Source organism: Agelaius tricolor, unplaced genomic scaffold, assembly GCF_023055355.1.
Source record: "Agelaius tricolor isolate 1412-34295 unplaced genomic scaffold, bAgeTri1.0.p SCAF_16, whole genome shotgun sequence".
In the NCBI taxonomy this organism is placed as follows: Eukaryota; Metazoa; Chordata; class Aves; order Passeriformes; family Icteridae; genus Agelaius; species Agelaius tricolor.
In genome coordinates, this window is record NW_027269276.1 from 17198831 (window position 1) to 17219484 (window position 20654).

The 20654-nt window shown below is 47.6% G+C and overlaps 1 protein-coding gene across 1 annotated transcript in view; it reads right to left on the minus strand.

The window, feature by feature from the left end:
- ARID3B (AT-rich interaction domain 3B) overlaps positions 1 to 20654 on the minus strand; it is a 33434-nt gene that overhangs the window by 9768 nt on the left and 3012 nt on the right. The window contains exons 2-4 of the mRNA XM_071441853.1: positions 19596 to 20181; positions 12031 to 12102; positions 10017 to 10089 (exon numbers count right to left, since the gene is read on the minus strand). Of these exons, the coding sequence (XP_071297954.1) occupies positions 10017 to 10089; positions 12031 to 12102; positions 19596 to 20135 (685 nt within the window). The 5' untranslated portion in view covers positions 20136 to 20181. The remainder of the gene's footprint in view (positions 1 to 10016; positions 10090 to 12030; positions 12103 to 19595; positions 20182 to 20654) is intronic.

Here is a 20654-nt window from a genome sequence, read left to right on the forward strand (position 1 = left end):
GGAGAACATCTCTCCCCCACAGAATTCCATCCTCCCTCACATGTTCAACATTTGGAATAAGCTGGAGATGTCACTGTCACATTTTCTGAAAAATCCCTTCACCAGGATTGCTTCTGCTGGGAAGCTGAGAAGTCTCAGAGAAGAATGAAAACAAGAATTATCTGATAGCTTCTCCCTGTTTTGCTGCTTTGGAATGTGGTCTGGAGATTGTTTATCCAACAAGTGGTTGCTTGATTGGTTTCATGTGAATTGTTTTGACTTAATGACCAATCACAGCCAGCTGTGTCAGACTCTGAGGAGTCAGTCACGAGTTTTTATCATCATTCTTTGTAACCTTCTGTCTGTATCCTTTCTCTTTCTTTAGTACAGTTTTAGTACGGCATTTTTTAATATAATATCATAAAATAACGAACCAGCCTTCTGAAAACATGGAGTGAGACTCATCTCTTCACCTCATCCTGGGGACCCCTCCAAATACCACATGGAGAGGTAAAAACAAAGGCTGCTCCTTCCACAGAGCTTCCAGCCTCTCACTCCTTTTCCCACCCAAACAATTCCCTGACAAGGCCACAGCAGCTCTGAGCATCCCAAACCCAGGTCCTGCTCCATCCTTCCTGCTTGGTTCTGTGTATTTTGGGTTAATGTGGAAGAAAATCTGATTTTTAACCTCCCCCTTTGGCAGCTCCTGGAAGTGCCAACGCCCAAACTAAGGAGATTTAGGCACGGAGAGGAAGAAGGAATAATAAAAAGCTGAAGTGGCAGAGCTTTTATTTGGCCTGGGAAACTCTGTCCTGGATCAAAGGGCCGCCCAGCCCATCCTGTCCCCACAATGGGCAGCCCCAGCCTGGCAGGAAGGCTGGGAGGGGGGCAGGGGACAATTGTGGAATCCCCAGTCCCCAGGGGAGGCTGGTGCCACTGCTGGCAGCCCCTGATCCCCCCGTTTATGGCCCTATAAATGAGTTTATTCCGTGCCATGAAAGGAGCCCTGCAGATGTCCTTGTCAGACATCCAAGGGGGATTTTTTTTTTCCCTTTTCTTTGGGAATCCCATTAGGCATTAGTAGCTTGTGGTGCCAATTCCCACAGGTTAACGAGAGGCTGGATAAAACAGCCCAGTTTTGCAGCTCTAAAGGGCTGAAAACCTCACAGATTCAAAGTGTTTCAATTTATATCAATCCCAGCCTCCTTCCTTGTCTAAGGAGCAGATCTCACAACCCCTTCCCGTATTTCAGGGGCACAGATCCCTCAGGGAGCACAGAGGGAAATCCAAACCCTTCAAACTCTCTGCGGCTCCATCCCTGCCTCCCAAAAATCCTCAATTTCCTCTGTTTTTTCCTGAGCATCCATTTTGTCTCAGGGTGACAGCAGCACTGGGAATCAGGGCATGATCAAGTTACCTCCAGCTGTCACTCATCACCTGAGTCACACCCGCAGGGAAAACAGGGAAATATTTCCTTCCAAAGCCCCCAGGACACCCCAAAATTCCCCTCCTTTCATTAATTAGCCACAGCAGCAAAGCCTTTGCTGGGCTGGGGGAGGATGAAGCCCCTCTCACCCCAGTTTTCCCAATCCAATTAAAGGAATGGCATTAATTTGTCCAGCAGGGACTTTGATCCAGATGGAGAGTGAGGGGGAAGAGCTATGAAAAAAGCTCTCAGCAACTGAGAAAATACTAACAAATATCTGCTTTGTAATACCTTGCCTTGCCCCCAAACACACTTCTACCTTTCTCCAGATCTCCCCAGCTCAGCAGCTGAGAAAATACACAAATTATTAATCCAGATACTCCTGTGAGAGGCACAAACATCACCTGCATCAATGGGAATGAGGGCTGAAGCAATTCCAGGGAGCTGGAGCAGGAAAAGTGAGGGGGTCTGACCTCCCTGAATCACCTCAGCACCCCCTGAGCACCTTCTCTCCCTCAACTGGGCTTTAAATAGGAGCAAAGTGCCCCAAATTTTCATTTATAAACCCAGCTAAATCGAGATTATAAATGTGTGTTTCCATCTAAAACTCAGCTAAACAGGGCTTTTATACAGAAACGTGCATTTATAAACTCTATTACACAGAGAATATAAATTAATCCACCAAGAAATAACCTCAAATTTGGGTTTCCCCCGCCAAAATAAAATATCTTTGTGCAGCTGAGAAACTTTGCAGCAGGGACAGAACTGCCCCAGGAGCTGCAATAATTTCAGCTGAAGACAGCTTCCCTCTCTCAGCTTTGCTTTAAACAGCCCCAAAATTTTATTTATAAACCCAGCTAAATCGAGATTTAGATCAAAACACACATTTATAAATTCAGCTAAACAGGGCTTTAAGCAGAAACACTCAGCTACACACAGAATAGAAATTAATCCACTGTGATAAAACCTCGAGTTTGGTTAAATGATAAAATTTCTTTGTGCAGCTGAGAAACTTTGCAGCAGGGACAGAAGAGCTCCCAGGAGCTGCAATAATTTCATCACCTCAGCACCCCCAGGACAGCTTTTCTTTAAACAGGACCAAAGTGCCCCAAAATTTCATTTATAAACTCAGCTAAATCAAGATTTAGATAGAAACACACATTTATAAACTCAGTTAAACAGGGACTGATACAGAAACACTCAGTGAAATGTGTTTACACACAATATAAACTAATTCACTGAGACAAAACCTCGAGTTTGGTTTCCCCCCAAAATAAAATTTCTTTGTGTAGCTGAGAAACTTTACAGCAGGGAAAGAACTGTCCCAGGAGCTTGAATAATTTCAGCATCCCCTGGAAAGCTTCCCTCCCTCAGCTGTGCTTTAAACAGGACGAAAGTACCCTGAAATTTCATTTATAAACCCAGCTAAGTTGAGATTTAGATGGAAACACACATTTATAAACTCAGCTAAACAGGGACTGATACAGAAACACTCAGTGAAAAGTGTTTACACACAGTATAAATTCATCCACTGATATAAAACCTCAAGTTTGGTTTCCCTGCCCAAAATAAAATTTCTTTGTGCAGCTGAGAAACTTTGCAGCAGGGACAGAAGAGCTCCCAGGAGCTGCAATAATTCCATTTTCCACTGCAATAATTTCATTTTCCACTGCAATAATTTCATTTTCCACTGCAATAATTCCATTTCCCACGCGTTCCCCCAGCACTGCCCCACACCACCCCGCAGGTCCCGGTGAATTCCCGGTGTTTTCCAGAGGGATTTGGTGCCCCCTGCTCCCCCAGGCAGGCCCGGGGAAGGTGATAAAGGCAGGGTTTATTGGAAAGCCCCAGCGCTGCCACAGGAAAGGCTGAAGGGCAGAGCCGGGCCGGGCAGGGCTGTCAGGGCTGTGATGGATTACTGTCATCTGGCAGCGCCAGGATTAATGAGCCCGGGGCCAGGGGGCAGAATTCCAGAGGGAAAGGTCAGAGCCGGGGCCACAGCACAAGACTTGTTGCCTTTTGATGGTAAACTCATTTTACTGTACTTGCAAGCCTCCTGCCCCGAGCCAGAGGAAGATCCTCCTCTCTGTTTCCTCGGAAAATAACAACTTCTGCCTCTCAGCACAACCCCAGCTCCACAACTCGGCCCATCCCAGCCCCATCACTTGGCTTCCCAACTCCATAACCTGGTTCTCCTCAGCTCCATCACTTGGCTCACCCCAGCTCTGTAATTTGGCTTCCTAATTCCATAACTCGGCCCATCCCAGCCCCATCACTTGGCTTCCCAACTCCATAACTCGGCCCATCCCAGCTCCATCACTTGGCTTCCCAACTCCATAACCTGGCTCACCCCAGCTTCATCACTTGGCTCATCCCAGCTTCATCACTTGGGGCTCATCCCAGCCCCATGGCTTGGCTCACATCAGCCCCATAATTTGGCTCATCCCAGCCACACCATTTGCTTCATCCCAGGCCTGTAACCTGGCTCATCTCAGCTCCATAGCTTGGTTCATCCCAGCTCTGTAATTTGGCTCATCTCAGCCCCATCCCTTGGCTCATCCCAGTTCTGTAATTTGGCTCATCCCAGCCCCATAACCTGGCTCATCCCAGCCCCATAGTTTGGCTCATCCCAGCCCCATAGTTTGGCTCATCCCAGCCCCATCACTTGGCTCGTCCCAGCCCCATCCCTTGGCTCATCCCAGCCCCATATTTTGGCTCATCCCAGCTCCATCACTTGGCTCACACCAGCCCCATCACTTGGCTCATCCCAGCTCCATAATTTGACTCATCCCAGCCCCATTACCTGGCTCATCCCACCTCCATATTTGGCTCATCCCAGCCCCATAATTTGGCTCATCCCAGCCCCACAGTTTGGCTCATCCCAGCCCCACAGTTTGGCTCATCCCAGCTCCATCACTTGGCCCATCCCAGCCAAAGGAGGGGCACAAGGAGTCTGTTCCCACTGGGAAAGGGAAGCTGCAGAGTCATCCCAAGGGCTCCTGGTTTTCTGAGCAGAAAGGCAGCCACAGTCCAGGTTTCTGGGATAAAGGGTTTCCCAGAGGAAGGCTGACTGGAGCCATAAACATCTCTGGCCTTTCAGGGAATGTCTCCTACAGAATTCACAGAATGACCAGGTTGGAGGAGACCTTCAAGACCATCGAGTCCAGCCCAGCCCCAACACCTCAGCTAAACCCTGGCCCCCAGTGCCACATCCAGGCTTGGTTAAACACACCCAGGGATGGTGACTCCACCACCTCCCTGGGCAGCCTTTCCAGATCTTCATCACCCCTTCTGTAAGAACCTTTTTCCTAATATCCAACCTGTATTTCCCTTGAAAAGCTTTCCCCCCTTCCTAACCCCTTGAACTGCAGTAGATGTATCTGATTTGGTCCCTACAACTAGCAGAAATTCAGGACGACCTTAGCAAAGTTGTTTTGTGTTACCCTAAAAATCACATCTGGAAAGTGATGGCAGTTTCTTAATTAGGTCTTATTGATTAGCACCTGCTTAATAGAGGAACGTGGGACAAGGTGTGGGTGCAGCCACAGGTGCCCAGATCACCTCCATGCAATGGGCACTTGCTCCAAAGCTTCTTAAAAAAATAAGAAACCATCAGAGGGGTTAAACAGCAACTGGGGAATTAGTCTTCAAGAAAAAGGAGCTGCCTTGAACAAAACTATAAAAAAGCACAACTGTTGATGAACTAAGTCATCACTAAGTCAATAGAGCCTCCTCTGTTCCAGGGAGCCTCAGGGGTTAACCCAGAGGGACCTCAGTGTCCCCTCTGTCCCAGGCTGGAGCTCCTGGAGGGGCTGAGCCCCAGGAAAGCCTGGGATGGCTGGGATTACACCTGGCAATCACCTGGGCAAGGGGGCTTGGCACATCCATGGCTGAGGGATTAATTGGGACCATCCTCTCCCTCCCACCCCAGGGCTTTGTTCTTCTCCTCTCCACCCTGCCTTGGCCAGGCCTGGCAGTCAGACCTCAAGCTGGAGATGCAGGCTGAGGAAAACTGCCCCAAAAGTGGGTTTGAGGTGAATTCCAGGGAATTTTATGGCTTTCCTTGGCCTCCATGCCAGAGATTCCCTTCCACACAGGGATTTCCAGCAGCCTAAGCCACGACTTGTCCTGCACAAAGAGCATTTAATCACACCCAGCTCTGCTTTTTAATCACCTCCCACCTACCCTATCCAATTTCCTCACACAAGTGTCCATTTTACAGCAAGGAACAAAGGAGGTGAGAATCCCCAGGGTTTGTTCAGCACAGAGATGTTGAAATCTCACTAAAATGAGATTTTTTTCACTCCCACTGCAGTGAAAAATAGGCACGGAAATGACATTTTTAAGCCACAACCTGTAGCAGGTAAATAAAAAGCTGCTCTTCCCACTCCAAATATGTTCAGGGGAGATTCTGTATCAGGCAGCCAGAAGGAACAGGTTTTCCCCCCAGGAAATTGGGGAAGCCCACAGTGATTTAAAATAATACTGAGCCAAATCTCAAGAAAAACAGAATTTCATGTTTCATCTTTGAAGGGAGGCACAGTAATTCCGTAGGGTGTGGGAATTCCCAGCTGAACAGAGGGAAAATTCATTTTACAGCAGCAAATCAACTCCACCCCTGCACTGTCTCAGCTCCTGGTTTGCTCAAATCCCTCTCCAAGGAGAAATCCTGGCTGGTTCAGGGGTTCAGCCTGAGACTTATGGGGTTTGGTTCTCCAGAGCTGGCAGGAAAAGGAACAGGGACCCCATGGAGAGCTGCAACCCCTGGAATGGAGATCCCATAGAGAGCTGCACTCCCTGATCCTGCCCTGATCCCAGGGGGAGCTGCACTCCCTGATCCTGCCCTGATCCCAGGGGGAGCTGCACTCCCTGATCCTGCCCTGATCCCAGGGGGAGCTGCACTCCCTGATCCTGCCCTGGACCAGGACCCCACAGAGCTGCAATCTTTGACTGAAGAGAGAAAACAAGAGATATGGGACTTCATGGGCTGGAGCTGTAATTGACAATTAACTCCAATATGCAAATGGAGCAGAACTTATAAAAGTGAGGGACCTCATGACCAGCTGTCCATTTTTGTGACCATTTTGGGTCCATCTTGGGTGCAGCCTTGGCTGGGCTCTTGTGCTGCCCAAAGTGAATCCATTGAGGAGATCCTTTCAATAAATCCCTGCTTTGTTCTTGAGCTCACTCTAGTCCCTGTTGTAGCTCAGCCTTCCCAAGGCATCACCCCCAGCCCTGCTGTCCCACCCTCCCTGTGCCCACCTGCCCCTCCCAGGAACAAAACCCCACAGAGGCCAGTTCCAGCTTGTCTCTGGTGTCCCCTCCCAGGAACAAAACCCCACAAAAGGCAGTTCCAGCTTCCCAGGAACAAAACCCCACAAAGGCCAGTTCCAGCCTCCTTCAGGTGTCCCCTTCCAGGAACAAAACCCCACAAAGGCCAGTGCCAGTCTCCCAGGAGCAAAACCCCACAAAGGCCAGTGCCAGCTTCTCTCTCATGTCCCCTTCTAGGAACAAAACCCCACAAAAGGCAGTTCCAGGTTCCCAGGAACAAAACCCCACAAAGACCAGTTCCAGCTTGTCTCTGGTGTTCCCTTCTAGGAACAAAACCCCACAAATGCCAGTTCCATCCTCCCAGGAACAAAACCCCACAAAGGCCAGTTCCAGCCTCCCTCTGGTCCCCTTCCATGGTTTCTGCAGCTCCAGGGCCCTTTTATGGCTTTTGGGGACAGCCCTACACATCTGATCTGTGTTAGAGCTGTTCCACGGCTGCCCCTTCCCAGGGGCATCCCAAAACCATCCCAAGCTTTTCATCCCTGCAGCTCCTGTGAAATCCCATTCATCTTTGCAGTTTCTGCTCCCTCAGCTCCTCCTGGACAGCAGCAAATCCCTGGGTTTAGGATTTTACAGTGGGATTTTTATTGGCAGAGCTGCTTCCCGGCCCCCACAGACACCAGGGGCAAACTGAGCAGCTCTTCACACTCTGCTCTGAGGAGAGGAGCTGCATTTGGGGTTTTTTGGGAACAAGGCAGCTCTTCAGAGTGGGACTGGGATATTAGAAACACTTTGCTCAAAGGGGAGGAGCTGGATTTGGGGTTTTTTGGGAACCAGGCAGCTCTTGAGTCTGGGATTGGGATATTAGAAACACTTTGCCCTCAGGAGAGCTGGATTTGGGGTTTTTTGGGAACAAGGCAGCTCTTCAGAGTGGGACTGGGATTTTAGAAACACTTTGCTCAAAGGGGAAGAGCTGGATTTGGGGTTTTTAGGAACCAGGCAGCTCTTCAGACTGGGATTGGGATGTTAGAAACACTCTGCTCTTGGGAGAGGAGCTGGATTTGGGTTTTTTTGGGAACCATACAGCTCTTGAGTCTGGGATTGGGTTGTCAGATACACTTTGCTCTCAGTTGAGCTGGATTTGGGGTTTTTTTTTAAACCAGATTGGGATTTTAAAAAGACTTTGCCCTCAGCAGAGCTGGATTTGGGGGTTTGGGGAGCAAGGCAGCTCTTGAGACTGGGATTGGGTTGTTAGAAACACTTTGCCATCAGGAAAGCTGGATTTGGGATTTTTAGGAACAAGGCAGCTCTTCAGCCTGGATTGGGATGTTAGAAACTTTGCTCCAAGGAGAGGAGCTGGACTTGGGGCTTTTTAGGAACCAGGCAGCTCTTGAGTCTGGGATTGGGTTGTCAGAAACACTTTACTCTCAGCTGAGCTGGATTTGGGGTTTTTGGGAACAAGGCAGCTCTTCAGCCTGAATTGGGATGTTAGAAACACTTTGCTCTAAGAGGAAGAGCTGGACTTGGGTTTTTTTTAAACCAGATTGGGATTTTAAAAAGACTTTGCCCTCAGGAGAGCTGGATTTGGGGTTTTTTGGGAACCAGGCAGCTCTTCAGAATGAGATTGGGATTTTAGAAACACTTTGCTCAAAAGGAAGAGCTGGATTTGGGGTTTTTAGGAACCAGGCAGCTCTTGAGTCTGGGATTGGGTTGTCAGATACACTTTGCTCAAAGAGGAAGAGCTGGATTTGGGGTTTTTTTAAACTAGATTGGGATTTTAAAAAGACTTTGCCCTCAGGAGAGCTGGATTTGGGGGTTTTGGGAACAAGGCAGCTCTTCAGAGTGGGACTGGGATTTTAGAAACACTTTGCTCAAAGGGGAAGAGCTGGATTTGGGGTTCTTAGGAACCAGGCAGCTCTTCAGACTGGGATTGGGATGTCAGAAACACTCTGCCCTCAGGAGGGGAGCTGGATTTGGGGTTTTTTGCGAACCATACAGCTCTTGAGTCCGGGATTGGGTTGTCAGATACACTTTGCTCAAAGAGGAAGAGCTGGATTTGGGGATTTTTTTAAACCAGATTGGGATTTTAAAAAGACTTTGCCCTCAGCAGAGCTGGATTTGGGGATTTTGGGAGCCAGGCAGCTCTTCAGAGTGGGACTGGGATGTTAGAAACACTTTGCCCTCAGGAGAGCTGGATTTGGGGTTTTTTGGGAACCATGCAGCTCTCGAGTCTGGGATTAGGATGTTAGAAACTTTGCTCCAAGGAGAGGAGCTGGATTTGGGGTTCTTAGGAACCAGGCAGCTCTTCAGACTGGGATTGGGATGTCAGAAACACTCTGCTCTTGGGAGAGGAGCTGGATTTGGGGTTTTTTGGGACCCATACAGCTCTTGAGTCTGGGATTGGGTTGTCAGATACACTTTGCTCTCAGTTGAGCTGGATTTGGGTTTTTTTTTTTAAACCAGATTGGGATTTTAAAAAGACTTTGCCCTCAGGAGAGCTGGATTTGGGGGTTTGGGGAAGAAGGCAGCTCTTGAGACTGGGATTGGGGTGTTAGAAACACTTTGCCCTGAGGAAAAGAGCTGAATTTGGGATTTTTGGGAACAAGGCATCTCTTCAGCCCAGGACTGGGATTTTAGAAACACTTTGCTCAAAGGGGAAGAACTGGATTTGGGGTTTTTTTGGGAACCAGGCAGCTCTTGAGTCTGGGATTGCGATGTTAAAAACACTTTTGCTCTTGGGAGAGACAGATTTGGGGTTTTTAGGAAGCAGGCAGTCCTTCAGAGCAGGACTGGGCTTTCAGAAACACTGAACTCTGTGCCACTGACACCTCAGGGGCCACCAGAGCCCTCCCTGGGCCACTGACACCCTTGGGGGGACAAGAGAGCACCCCAAACAGTCAGAGGTGCTTCTGTCACCCAACACCCCAATTAAACAGATTTTAATTATCACCAGTCTGCTCTGAGAACTGGATTGGGCTCACTGACACCCTGGGAATGCCCAGGAAAAGGTTCCTGGGATCTTCAGGGCATGGAAAACATCAGAAGGTGAAGAAATTAAAGGCAAATTTAATTTAATTGAATTTAATTCAAATGAATTAAATAATTAAAATTAGTAATTAAATTAATTAATTTAAACGAAATCATTAAATTAAATTAATTTTTAAAATTAATTTATTTTATTAATTTAATTTAATTTACAGGCCAGATCTTCCTTGCTGCTGTCCTCAAATGCCAAGGGAAATGCCCCAAACTCCAGGATTTGTTTTTTTCCAGCCTCAGGAGGGAAGAATTCCCTCTCCTGCCCCATTCCACCCCTGGAATGCCAGGAAAGGTCACTCACCCCTCTTCTGCATGAAGATGAAGAGGTCATCCAGGAACTCCTTCCTCTCAGGGTCGCTGTCCAGCTCGTACAGCTGGGGGGACAAAGCACAGTGAGGGCACAGAACATTCCAGAATCCTGCCTGCTTCCAGGGGGGAAAGGACAGCACAGCAGACACAGAGAGGGTCCTGGGGGCTCAGGGGCCATGGCTGGAAAATATCCCCAGGGATGGAAAGGATCCCTGGAATGCAATGGATCCCCAGGGATGGGATGGATCCCCAGGGATGGGGGGAAAAAGAAATGAAAATGAAAAAGATCCCCAGAAAGGAAATGGTTTCCCAGAAATGGAATGGATCCCCCAAAATGGAATGGGTGCCCAGAGATGGGATGGAGTCCCAGAAATGGAATGGATCAACAAAAATGGAATGGATCCCCAGAGATGGAAAAGAAAAATGAAAATGAAATAGATCCCCAGAAAGGAAATGGTTTCCCAGAAATTGAATGGATGCCCAGGAATGGAAAAGATTCCCAGAGATGGAATGGATCCCCAGAGATGGAAAAATAAAAAGAAAATGAAAAAGATGCCCAGAGCTGGAATGGATCAACAAAAATGGAATGGGATTCCCAGGGATGGAATGGATTCCCAGAAATGAGATAAATGTCCAGAAATGGAAAGGATTCCCAGGAATGGAATGGATTCCCAGAGCTGGAAAAGATCCCCAGGAATGGAAAGGATCCCCAGAGATGGAAAAGAAAAATGAAAATGAAAAATACCCCCAGAAAGGGAATGGTTTCCCAGAAATGGAATGGATCCCCCAAAATGGAATGGGTGCCCAGAAATGGGACGGAGTTCCAAAATTGGAATGGATCAACAAAAATTGAATGGATCCCCAGAGCTGGAATGGATTCACAGAAATGGAAAGAATCCCCTGAAATGGAAAAGATTCCCAGGAATGGGATGGATCCCCAGGAATGGAATGGATTCCCAGAGCTGGAAAAAAAAGATGAAAATTGAAAAGATCCCCAGAAATTGAATGGATTCCCAGAGGTGGAAAAGAAAAATGAAAATGAAATAGAATCCCAGAAAGGAAATGGTTTCCCAGAAATGGAATGGATTCCCAGGGAAAAAAAAAAAAAAAAAAAAAAAAAAAAAGGATACCCAGGAATGTAAATGATCCCTAGGAAAAAAAAAAACAAACCAAAAAAGGATCCCCAGAGCTGGAAAAGAACCCCAGAAATTGAAAAGATCCCCAGAAATGGAATGGGAATCCCCAGAGATAGAATGGATCCCCAGAGCTGGAATAAACCAAAAGCCTTCAGAAATGCCAGAAACCAGCCCAGAATTGATTTGCTGTGGGAATAATTTTTAAGTTACTACTTATATTCTATTATTTATAAATATTTATATCTATATATAATACATATTTATAAAACAAATTTTATATGACACTTCTATAAATAATAAATAGTTATAAAATAGAAATATTTTATAAATAGACATATTTATAGAATAGAAATTTTATATAATATTTATTTAAATATTATATGAAATATAAATATTTATAAAATAGAGCTATTTATTAATATTTATTATTTATAATTTGGGCTTGAAACAGCCAAATCATTAAAATGAATTTCTTTAGGCAGTGTATCCCAGAGGAGAGGAGCTTTTTGGGGCTGAATTCCTGGGAAGCTCTGGGACAGCAGAGCTGCCTTAGTTTAAACTGAACCCCTCCAGCTGCTGCACATTCAAATCCATGAGCACAGCATTCCAGAGGGAGAATATTCTTCTCCCAGCTGGAGAAAAACTGGATTAAAGCTTTTAAATATCCCAAGTTTGGTTGTTAATTCCTATTTCAATAAGAATTAAATATCGTAACCCCATACAAGGCAACAAACCAGCCCCAAACTGCAGAACGAAGCAATTTCCCCATAAATTCCCTGCAGGGAGGGCTCTGCCATGGGTCAGGGGAGGATTCCCCAAATTCCCCAAGCTCCCCAAATTGCCCAAATTTCCCAATTTCCCCAGACAGACCTTGGCAAAGTCTCGGGAGATTTCCCTTCCCCGGCCGGCGTCGCCTTCGTCGCTCCAGCTCCCGCCGCCGTTCTGGGGAGCAAAAACAGCACAGGATGGAGGGAGAGGCCCCAGGGGGTTGGGGGTTTTTGGGTTTTTCGGGTTTTTAGGCACAAACACACAGAAAAGCAGCTGCTGGTTCAGCCTGAGGTGGTGAGAAAGGTGGGGAGGGGGTTTGTGGTTGTGTTCCAGTTTCCTGGTGTTGGAATTCAGGGTACAGGGAATGTTTCTCTGCCTGGTCTGAGGGTTGATCCCTAGGAGAACACTGCTTTTTATCTTCATTTATGGAGATTACCACACTTCTAAAAAAAGATTTAAAGCTAAAAGCTAAACTAAAATCAAAAAATTAAAATTAAAAGCTAAGCTAAAACAGAATAATTAAAATTAAAAGCTAAACTAAAATGAAAAAAAGCTTCTAAAACTTTGGGGTGGATTGGAATCTATGAGTGTATGAAAGAAAGAGATATCTTATTATTTTATTGTTTAATAAAATGAACACATAAATAAATAATATATTTATATAAATAATACACAAATAATAGATTTATATAATAAATAAATATTTATCATTTAAGAAATATAATTAATATATTATATTGCTATTTAATAATTACATATATAATTAATTATATATCTAATATATATAATTATATATAGTACATAGTATATAATATATAATATAATAGAATATATATTATATATAAATTAATTATATATAGTATAATATATATATCATGTTATATGTGATATAAAAATATAAAAATATATGTGATATATAATATGTTGTATATTTTATTATATATATAATATGCTATATAATATATATAATAATATAGATATTATATATATTATAACATATAAGTATTTAATTTTTTTATTTTATTATACACCCAGTTTATTTACAGGGTGAAAAACTTAAGTTTCAGGTTTTTGATATGCAGGTAGAAGGAGACAAGATGGAAGATTTTGGGTGTTGTTTGATCTTATTCTTCATCTACTCCACTTTCTGCAGTGTTTGATTGGTTAGAAAGAGCTGAAATGTGGATGTTGGGTAAACAGACAAATAATTACTTATTGGTAAAAAAGTTTAAGAGTTAATTAAACAAAATAGTTTTAAAACTTGTGCGTTTTGTGATTTTTTGGTGCTTTTTTTTCCACACTAAGTTTGGTATATAGAGGGTGCGCTGAATTGTTGACAAGAGAAAAAATAAACAACAACCTGAAGACTGAAGAAAACTAAATGTTTCTATTTGTTTCTTAAATTTTAACACAAAACTTTTTAGGGTTTTTTTTTTTTTTTTTGGTTAAAATTTCCCCATGAGGGATTTCAAATCCTGGAAGTGGAATTTCTCCTCCCCTCCTGAGGAGCAGGATGTCACCTCCTCAGTGCCTCTGCTGGGTGACATTCAGCACCTACAGAGCTGATTTTTGCCCTCATCTCCCTCTTTTTTCCACAGAGCCCCTGGTGAAAGGTGTCACCCTCCTTTCCTGACCTCCAGACCATCCTCCCTGTGCTTCCCTGGAAAAGCAGGAGCAGAAGGAGGGGAATAATCCCTCTGGTGCCCTGACTCCAGGAGGATGTGGATTTTCCACCAGAGAAATGGAGAGCTCAGCTTTGCTGGATTAAGGCTCCTTAAAAGGATTCATCAGGTTAGGGCCTATTCCACTTGGGAATCACCATGCTGGAGTGGTCTCCAAAGGATGGAAACCAGCAGCTCCAGCTGGATGGAAAAGCCAGGATAGCCCTGAAATAAATCCAGGCATCTTGAGAACAACAATGTCAAGTCCTGGTCCAGTGCGTGCTGGAAAAGGGAAGAGTCAAATCCACCCGGACAAACACATGGAGATAAAAGGTCCCAGCACCCCAAAAGCACCCCCTGGGAATTCTGGAGAAATAAACTGTGAATTCTGAAATAAAGCAGCAGCTCCAGCTGGATGGAAATCCAGGATAGCCTTGATATAAATCCAGGCACCCTGAGAACAACAACTCTGTAAAGTCCTGGTCCAGTGCGTGCTGGAAAAGGGAAGAGCCAAATCCACCTGGACAAACACATGGAGAAAAAAGGTCCCAGCACCCCAAAAGCACCCCCTGGGAATTCTGGAGGTGCTCCTGCACCTCAAACAAACCAGCAGCTTCAGCTGGATGGAAATCCAGGATAGCCCTGAAATAAATCCAGGCATCCTGAGAACAACAACTCTGTCAAGTCCTGGTCCAGTGCGTGCTGGAAAAGGGAAGAGTCAAATCCACCCGGACAAACACATGGAGATAAAAGGTCCCAGCACCCCAAAAGCACCCCCTGGGAATTCTGGAGAAATAAATTGTGAATTCTGAAATAAAGCAGCAGCTCCAGCTGGATGGAAGGCCAGGATGACCCTGATATAAATCCAGGCACCCTGAGAACAACAACTCCATAAAGTCCCAGTGCTGCACATGTTGGAAAGGGAAGAGCCAAATCCACCTGGACAAACACATGGAGAAAAAAGGTCCCAGCACCCCAAAAGCACCCTCTGGGAATTCTGGAGGTGCTCCTGCACCTCAAATAAACCAGCAGCTCCAGCTGGATGGAAAAGTCAGGATGACCCTGAAATAAATCCAGGCACCCTGAGAACAACAACTCTGTACAGTCCAAGTCCAGCATGTGCTAGAAAAGGGAAGAGCCAAATCCACCTGGACAAACACATGGGCAGAAAAGGTGCAAAACCCTCAAAAGCAGCCTCTGAGGTGCTCCAGCACCTGAAATAAAGCAGCAGCTCCAGCTGGATGGAAGGCCAAAATAACCCTGAAATAGAACCAGGCATCCTAAGAACAACCCCAAAAAGTCCTGATCTAGCATGTGCTGGAAAAGGGAAGAGCCAAATCCACTTGGACAAACACATGGAGAGAAAAGGTCCCAGCACCCCAAAAGCACCCCCTGGGTGCAGCACCCCAAAATCTCAGAACCATCTGGCTGTGAGGCTCCCATTGAATGAGGAAGATGAAGAGCTCGTGCACAGCTCCGTGCCCCACCCCGAGCTCCCTAATGCCTGCTGATTGGGTTTGAGCCACTAATTGCTGCTGGAAAGTCAATTAGCCAGTGAGCCCCATCAACTGAGAGATATTTAATGGGGGATTATTGGCACTTCTGTTGTGTCAGCTGTTTGTGGCACAGGATCAATTGCCAGCCCTCTCCAGGCTGGGTTTGCTCACAGGAGGATCCATCCCAATGTCCTTTCTCCCTGAGCCTCTCCATCTCTCTCTCTCTCTCTCTCTCCAGCAGAGATTAAACCCACAGATTTTTGGCTAATTATGGAAGCATCCAGCTGCTCCTAAAACTGTTCACTAGGATCAAATCCATGGAACAGCCAGAATCAGACAGAGGGGCAGGAAAAGGAGGCAGCAGGGATTTCCCAGCCTGGACCTTGCACACTCTCCAAGGCTCAGGGATTTGTGCAGGTTCAGCTTTCTGACCCTTCCCTGGATATAAATCCAGCAAATTCTGCTTCCAGAGGGAATTCTGGTCATGCTGAGAGCTTATTCCACTCCATTTGAGGGCAGGGATGAGAAAGAAGAGGGATTAAAGGAGGCAATTCCCTCCCACCAGTGGGTTTGAACTTGGGATAATTCCCAGCAATAAAACTTTTAAAGACTCTGGAAAAGTTAAACAGAACATGTTTGGGTTGTTTTCTATGAAATTAAAAAGAAAAAAAAAAGGTGATTTGATCACAATGGCAGAGGATAAGCAGAATAAATCCATCCCATTTTCCACATCTCCACCCTGGGATCTGGGGGGCACCTCCATGGAAAAGGAGCTTAGGGCAGCTGAGGGCACCAGGCTTTGGCCATATGGCCACCAAAGCTGTCACCTGCTGTCACCTGGTGTGACCTGGGCTGGGGCAGCTTCTGCACCTCCTCCTGCTGCTCTGGGGAGGGTTTGGGGACAATTCCCACTGCCAGGGGACAAGGACAGGGCTCCTTGGGGAGCCCTTCCTGGGCCAACAGAGCCTTCCCTGTGCCACTGACACCTTGAGGGCCACCACAGCCTGCCCTGGGCCACCAGAGCCCTGCCTGTGCCACTGACACCTTGAGGGCCCTTCCTGTGCCACCAGAGCCCTGCCTGTGCCACTGACACCTCATGGGCCACCAGAGCCCTCCCTGTGCCACCAAAGCCATCCCTGTGCCTCTGACACTTCAGGGAGCCTTCCCTGGGCCACCAGAGCCATCCCTGTGCCAGCAACACCTCAGGGGCCACCACAGCCTTCCCTGTGCCACTGACACCTTGAGGGCCACCACAGCTTTCCTTGGGCCACCAGAGCCCTGCCTGTGCCACTAGAGACCCTTCCTGTGCCATCAAAGCCATCCCTGTGCCACTGACACCTCAGGGAGCCTTCTCTGGGCCACCAACACCTCAGGGGCCACCAGAGCCCTCCCTGTGCCACCAGAGCCTTCCCTGTGCCACCAGAGCCTTCCCTGTGCCACCAGAGCCCTGCCTGGTGCCCAGCCCAGCATTAACCCCTGAGCTGCCAAGGTGACCAACACTTCCCATCCTCTGCAGGACAAAAACCTTCCAGAGCAGAGGAATAAAAACTCCAGGCTCAGCTGCACCTCCTCACTGTGCACAGGGGTTTTACAGAGATTTTACAGGGGTTTTACAGAGGTTTTTAGGTTTTTTAGGCCAGGAATCTGCTGAAATACCCACCTGGGGATGAGCCCTCCCCTGCCCTGTGGGTTGAGTCAATGAAAAGGAACTGGGGCAGCAATTTCAGGATTATCAGGGAATCCACAGAAATTCCTTTTGTGGGCAGAGTTAAGCCTTAGGAAGTGAAACAGATGCTCTGAGAAAGAAAACTGTGGTAGAACAAACGCTGATAAGATCAGGGCTGCTGCCCTGAGCTGCAAGTTCTCAGGCAGGGAGAGCCAAGGGGTAATTACTGCCCACAGCAGCTCCTGCAATGGGAACCTTGCTAATAACAGAGCTCAATTCAGCAGCCCCCAGCTTCAAAGGCAGCCCCTGAAAACATCTGAGTGATTTCAGGAATGGCAGGGAGGATGGGGAAGGGAAGGGCTGAGCTTTTACCATTAATTGCATTTTTTTTTTTAAATGAAGTTCCTTGCATGTGTTTCCATGTGCAAACAGGAACCTGCTGCCTCATCCTTGAGGAAAAGCTGGGCTCTCTGAATTCCTCCTGCTCCCAAAGACTCAGAGGAACCAGGATTGATTTGGGGTGAGAAGAGGGATCCTCAGTGCCAGCCCAGAGCCACTGATTCACCCCAGAGTGAGAAAAACACAAGTGCAAGGGAATGAAGGATTCCAGCTGCTGGCAGCTCCTGAGTGCAGCCTGAGCTCCTGGGAGCTGCCACCAACCCCACAAACCAACGTGGCACTGAATTCATCCTACAGTGATTTGCCTGCCTCCTTCCCCGGCCTCAGGATCCCAACTCACCTCTGCAGGGGAGGAGCTGGGCATCCTCTCAATTTCCATTTCCCTTTCCTTGGGGAATCCTCTGAATTTCCATTTCCCTTTCCTTTCCTTGGGGAATCCTCTGAATTTCCATTTTCCTCTCCTTTCCTTGGGGAATCCTCTGAATTTCTTTTTTTCTTTCCTTTGGGAATCCTCCGAATTTCCTTTTTCCTTTCCTTTCCTCAGGGAATCCTCTGAATTTCCATTTTCCTCTTCTTTCATTTTCCCTTTTCTTGGGGAATCCTCTGAATTTCCATTTCCCTTTCCTTTCCTTTCCTTGCGGAATCCTCTGAATTTCCATTTCCCTTTCCTTTCCTTGGGGAATCCTCTGAATTTCTCTTTTCCTTTCCTTTGGGAATCCTCTGAATTTCCATTTTCCTCTCCTTTCCTTGGGGAATCCTCTGAATTTCCATTTCCCTTTCCTTGGGGAATCCTCTGAATTTCCATTTCCCTTTCCTTTGGGAATCCTCTGAATTTCCATTTTCCTCTCCTTTCCTTGGGGAATCCTCTGAATTTCCATTTTCCTTTCCTCAGGGAATCCTCTGAATTTCCATTTTCCTCTTCTTTCATTTTCCCTTTTCTTGGGGAATCCTCTGAATTTCCTTCATTTTCCCTCTTTCCTTTCCCCTTTTCTTTTCCCTTTCCCCTTCCCCATTTTCTCTCCCCTTTCCCCTTCCCTCCCCTGGAATATAAAGTGCTCTGGCTCCCAGGATCAGGTCACATCCCCCTGCACCCAAAAATCCACAATTCCAAGATCCCTGGGGTCTGACAAGAAGTAACTCCAGTGAGGCATCAGCAGGGAGCTGCCTGCACCTAAAATGACCAAACCACCAGGTTTTCCCCCAAATCCCACCCCACAAAGGCTCTCACAGAGCAGGGAAACCCATAAAGCCCCAAACACGTCCCAAGCTCCTGGCACCTCCCTCCTGGCACTTTGGGGCAAAAGAAGTGGGATTATTTTGGTACAAAATGGTTGGAAACAGGAGAGTTTCTTCTCTAAAAGAATTCTGAGTGAAATTCATATTATTTCCTTTAATTTTTGATTTAGGGCAGGAAGGATTTGCTGGGCTGGCCCTAAATCCAACTTTCAGCAGGGGATGGAGGTGAGAGCAGCAATGGGGATAAAACATGGAAATAAACACAAAATTTGCACTTTGTGTCCCCTCAGATTGTCCTTCTTGGGGGGAAAGTGACCAAATTCGGGTCATCCCACTCTCATTTGGGGGTTTCAAAACACACCCAGCTTGGGGGAACAGAGCAAAACCCCAAACACGTCCTGAGCTCCTGGCACATCCCTCCTGGCACTTTGGGGCAAAAGAAGTGGGATTATTTTGGTAAACAGGAGAGTTTCTGGTCTAAAATACCAGAATTCTGAGTGAAATTCATATTATTTCCTTTAATTTTTGATTTAGGGCAGGAAGGATTTGCTGGGCTGGCCCTAAATCCAACTTTCAGCAGGGGATGGAGGTGAGAGCAGCAATGGGGATAAATCCTGGAAATAAACACAAAATTTGCACTTTGTGTCCCCTCAGACTGACCTTCTTGGGGGAAAACGTGACCAAATTCGGGTCATCCCACTCTCATTTGGGGGTTTCAAAACACACCCAGCTTGAGGGAACAAAGCAAAAACCAACCCCAAACACGTCCTGAGCTCCTGGCACTTTGGGGCAAAAGAAGTGGGATTATTCTGGTAAACAGGAGAGTTTCTGGTCTAAAATACCAGAATTCTGAGTGAAATTCATATTATTTCCTTTAATTTTTGATTTAGGGCAGGAAGGATTTGCTGGGCTGGCCCTAAATCCAACTTTCAGCAGGGGCTGCAGGTGAGAGCAGCAATGGGGATAAAACATGGAAATAAACACAAAATTTGCACTTTGTGTCCCCTCAGATTGTCCTTCTTGGGGGGAAAGTGACCAAATTCGGGTCATCCCACTTTCATTTGGGGGTTTCAAAACACACCCAGCTTGAGGGAACAAAGCAAAAACCAACCCCAAACACAACCCGAGCTCCTGGCACTTTGGGGCAAAGAAGTGGGATTATTTTGGTCCAAAATGGTTGGAAAGAGGGGCGATTCTGCCAGCACTGACCTGTTTGAGCGGCTCGTCCAGGCGCCAGCCGGGGCGGCCCGCGGGGGCTGCGCAGCGCTGGGCGGGGTCTGTGCCCGGCTCCTCCCTGCCCTGCTGGGTGCCCGCCACGGGGCTGGCACCGCAGCCCGCTCTGCCCTTGGCGTGGGCACCTTTGGGAGCGCGGAAACACGGCAGGGCAGAGCAGCTCTCCTGGCCGGGCACCCCGGGGCCATCCTCCAGCTCGGCGCCGTCTTCTTCATCATCCTCCTCCTCATCCTCCTCCTCTTCATCGTCCTCCTCCTCCTCAGAGTTGCCGCTGCTCTGCTCCAAGGGCCGGCCGGCTGCAGCGGGGGCTCTGCCCGCGGCGGGGACAGCGGAGGGGACAGCGGGGGGCACCCCCCGGGCGCGGGGCTGCCCGGGGAAGGGCGGCGGTGTCGGGAACGGCACCTGCGGCTCCCGGCGGCGCTCCCGGCAATCCATGGACACCGCCGGCTGCTGCTGCTGTTGCTGCTGCTGCTGTTGCTGCTTCTGCAGCTGCTCCAGCACCGCCTGCAGCTTCATCCCGCCGTGCGCATGGCTGGCGGCCCCGGCGGGAGCCGCGCAGGATCTGCCGGGGACACAAACGCTGCTGAGGCAGAGCGGCCGGAGCTGCTGCTTTCATCTCTTCCCCAGGAAGGGAGGGGATGGACGGAGCAGAGCCGGGGCTCTTTCCTGTGCAGGAGACCGTGAAACAATCAGCGAGGCTTTAACAGCCCCGGGCGGCAGCGGGTGGCGTGGCGTGGGGTGTGCGGCTCTGCTCTGCCCCAAGGTGCCCCAGGGGTTGGTGCGGGACACGCTCCACCGAAGGAGCTGCTGCGAGGGCAGCGCTGGGGCTGCCTAAGAGGACACAGCCAGGAGGAGCTTGGCCACATTTATATTAAAAAAAAAAAAAAAATCTATATATATACAGACACACACACACACACACATATATATATATATGTGCATGCCAGGCTCTCTATCCCGGTGGATAGAAATTACTCTGTGCTCTCACTCTGTGGCTAAATCCCTGCCACTTCGTAGGAAAAAATAGAAATAAAT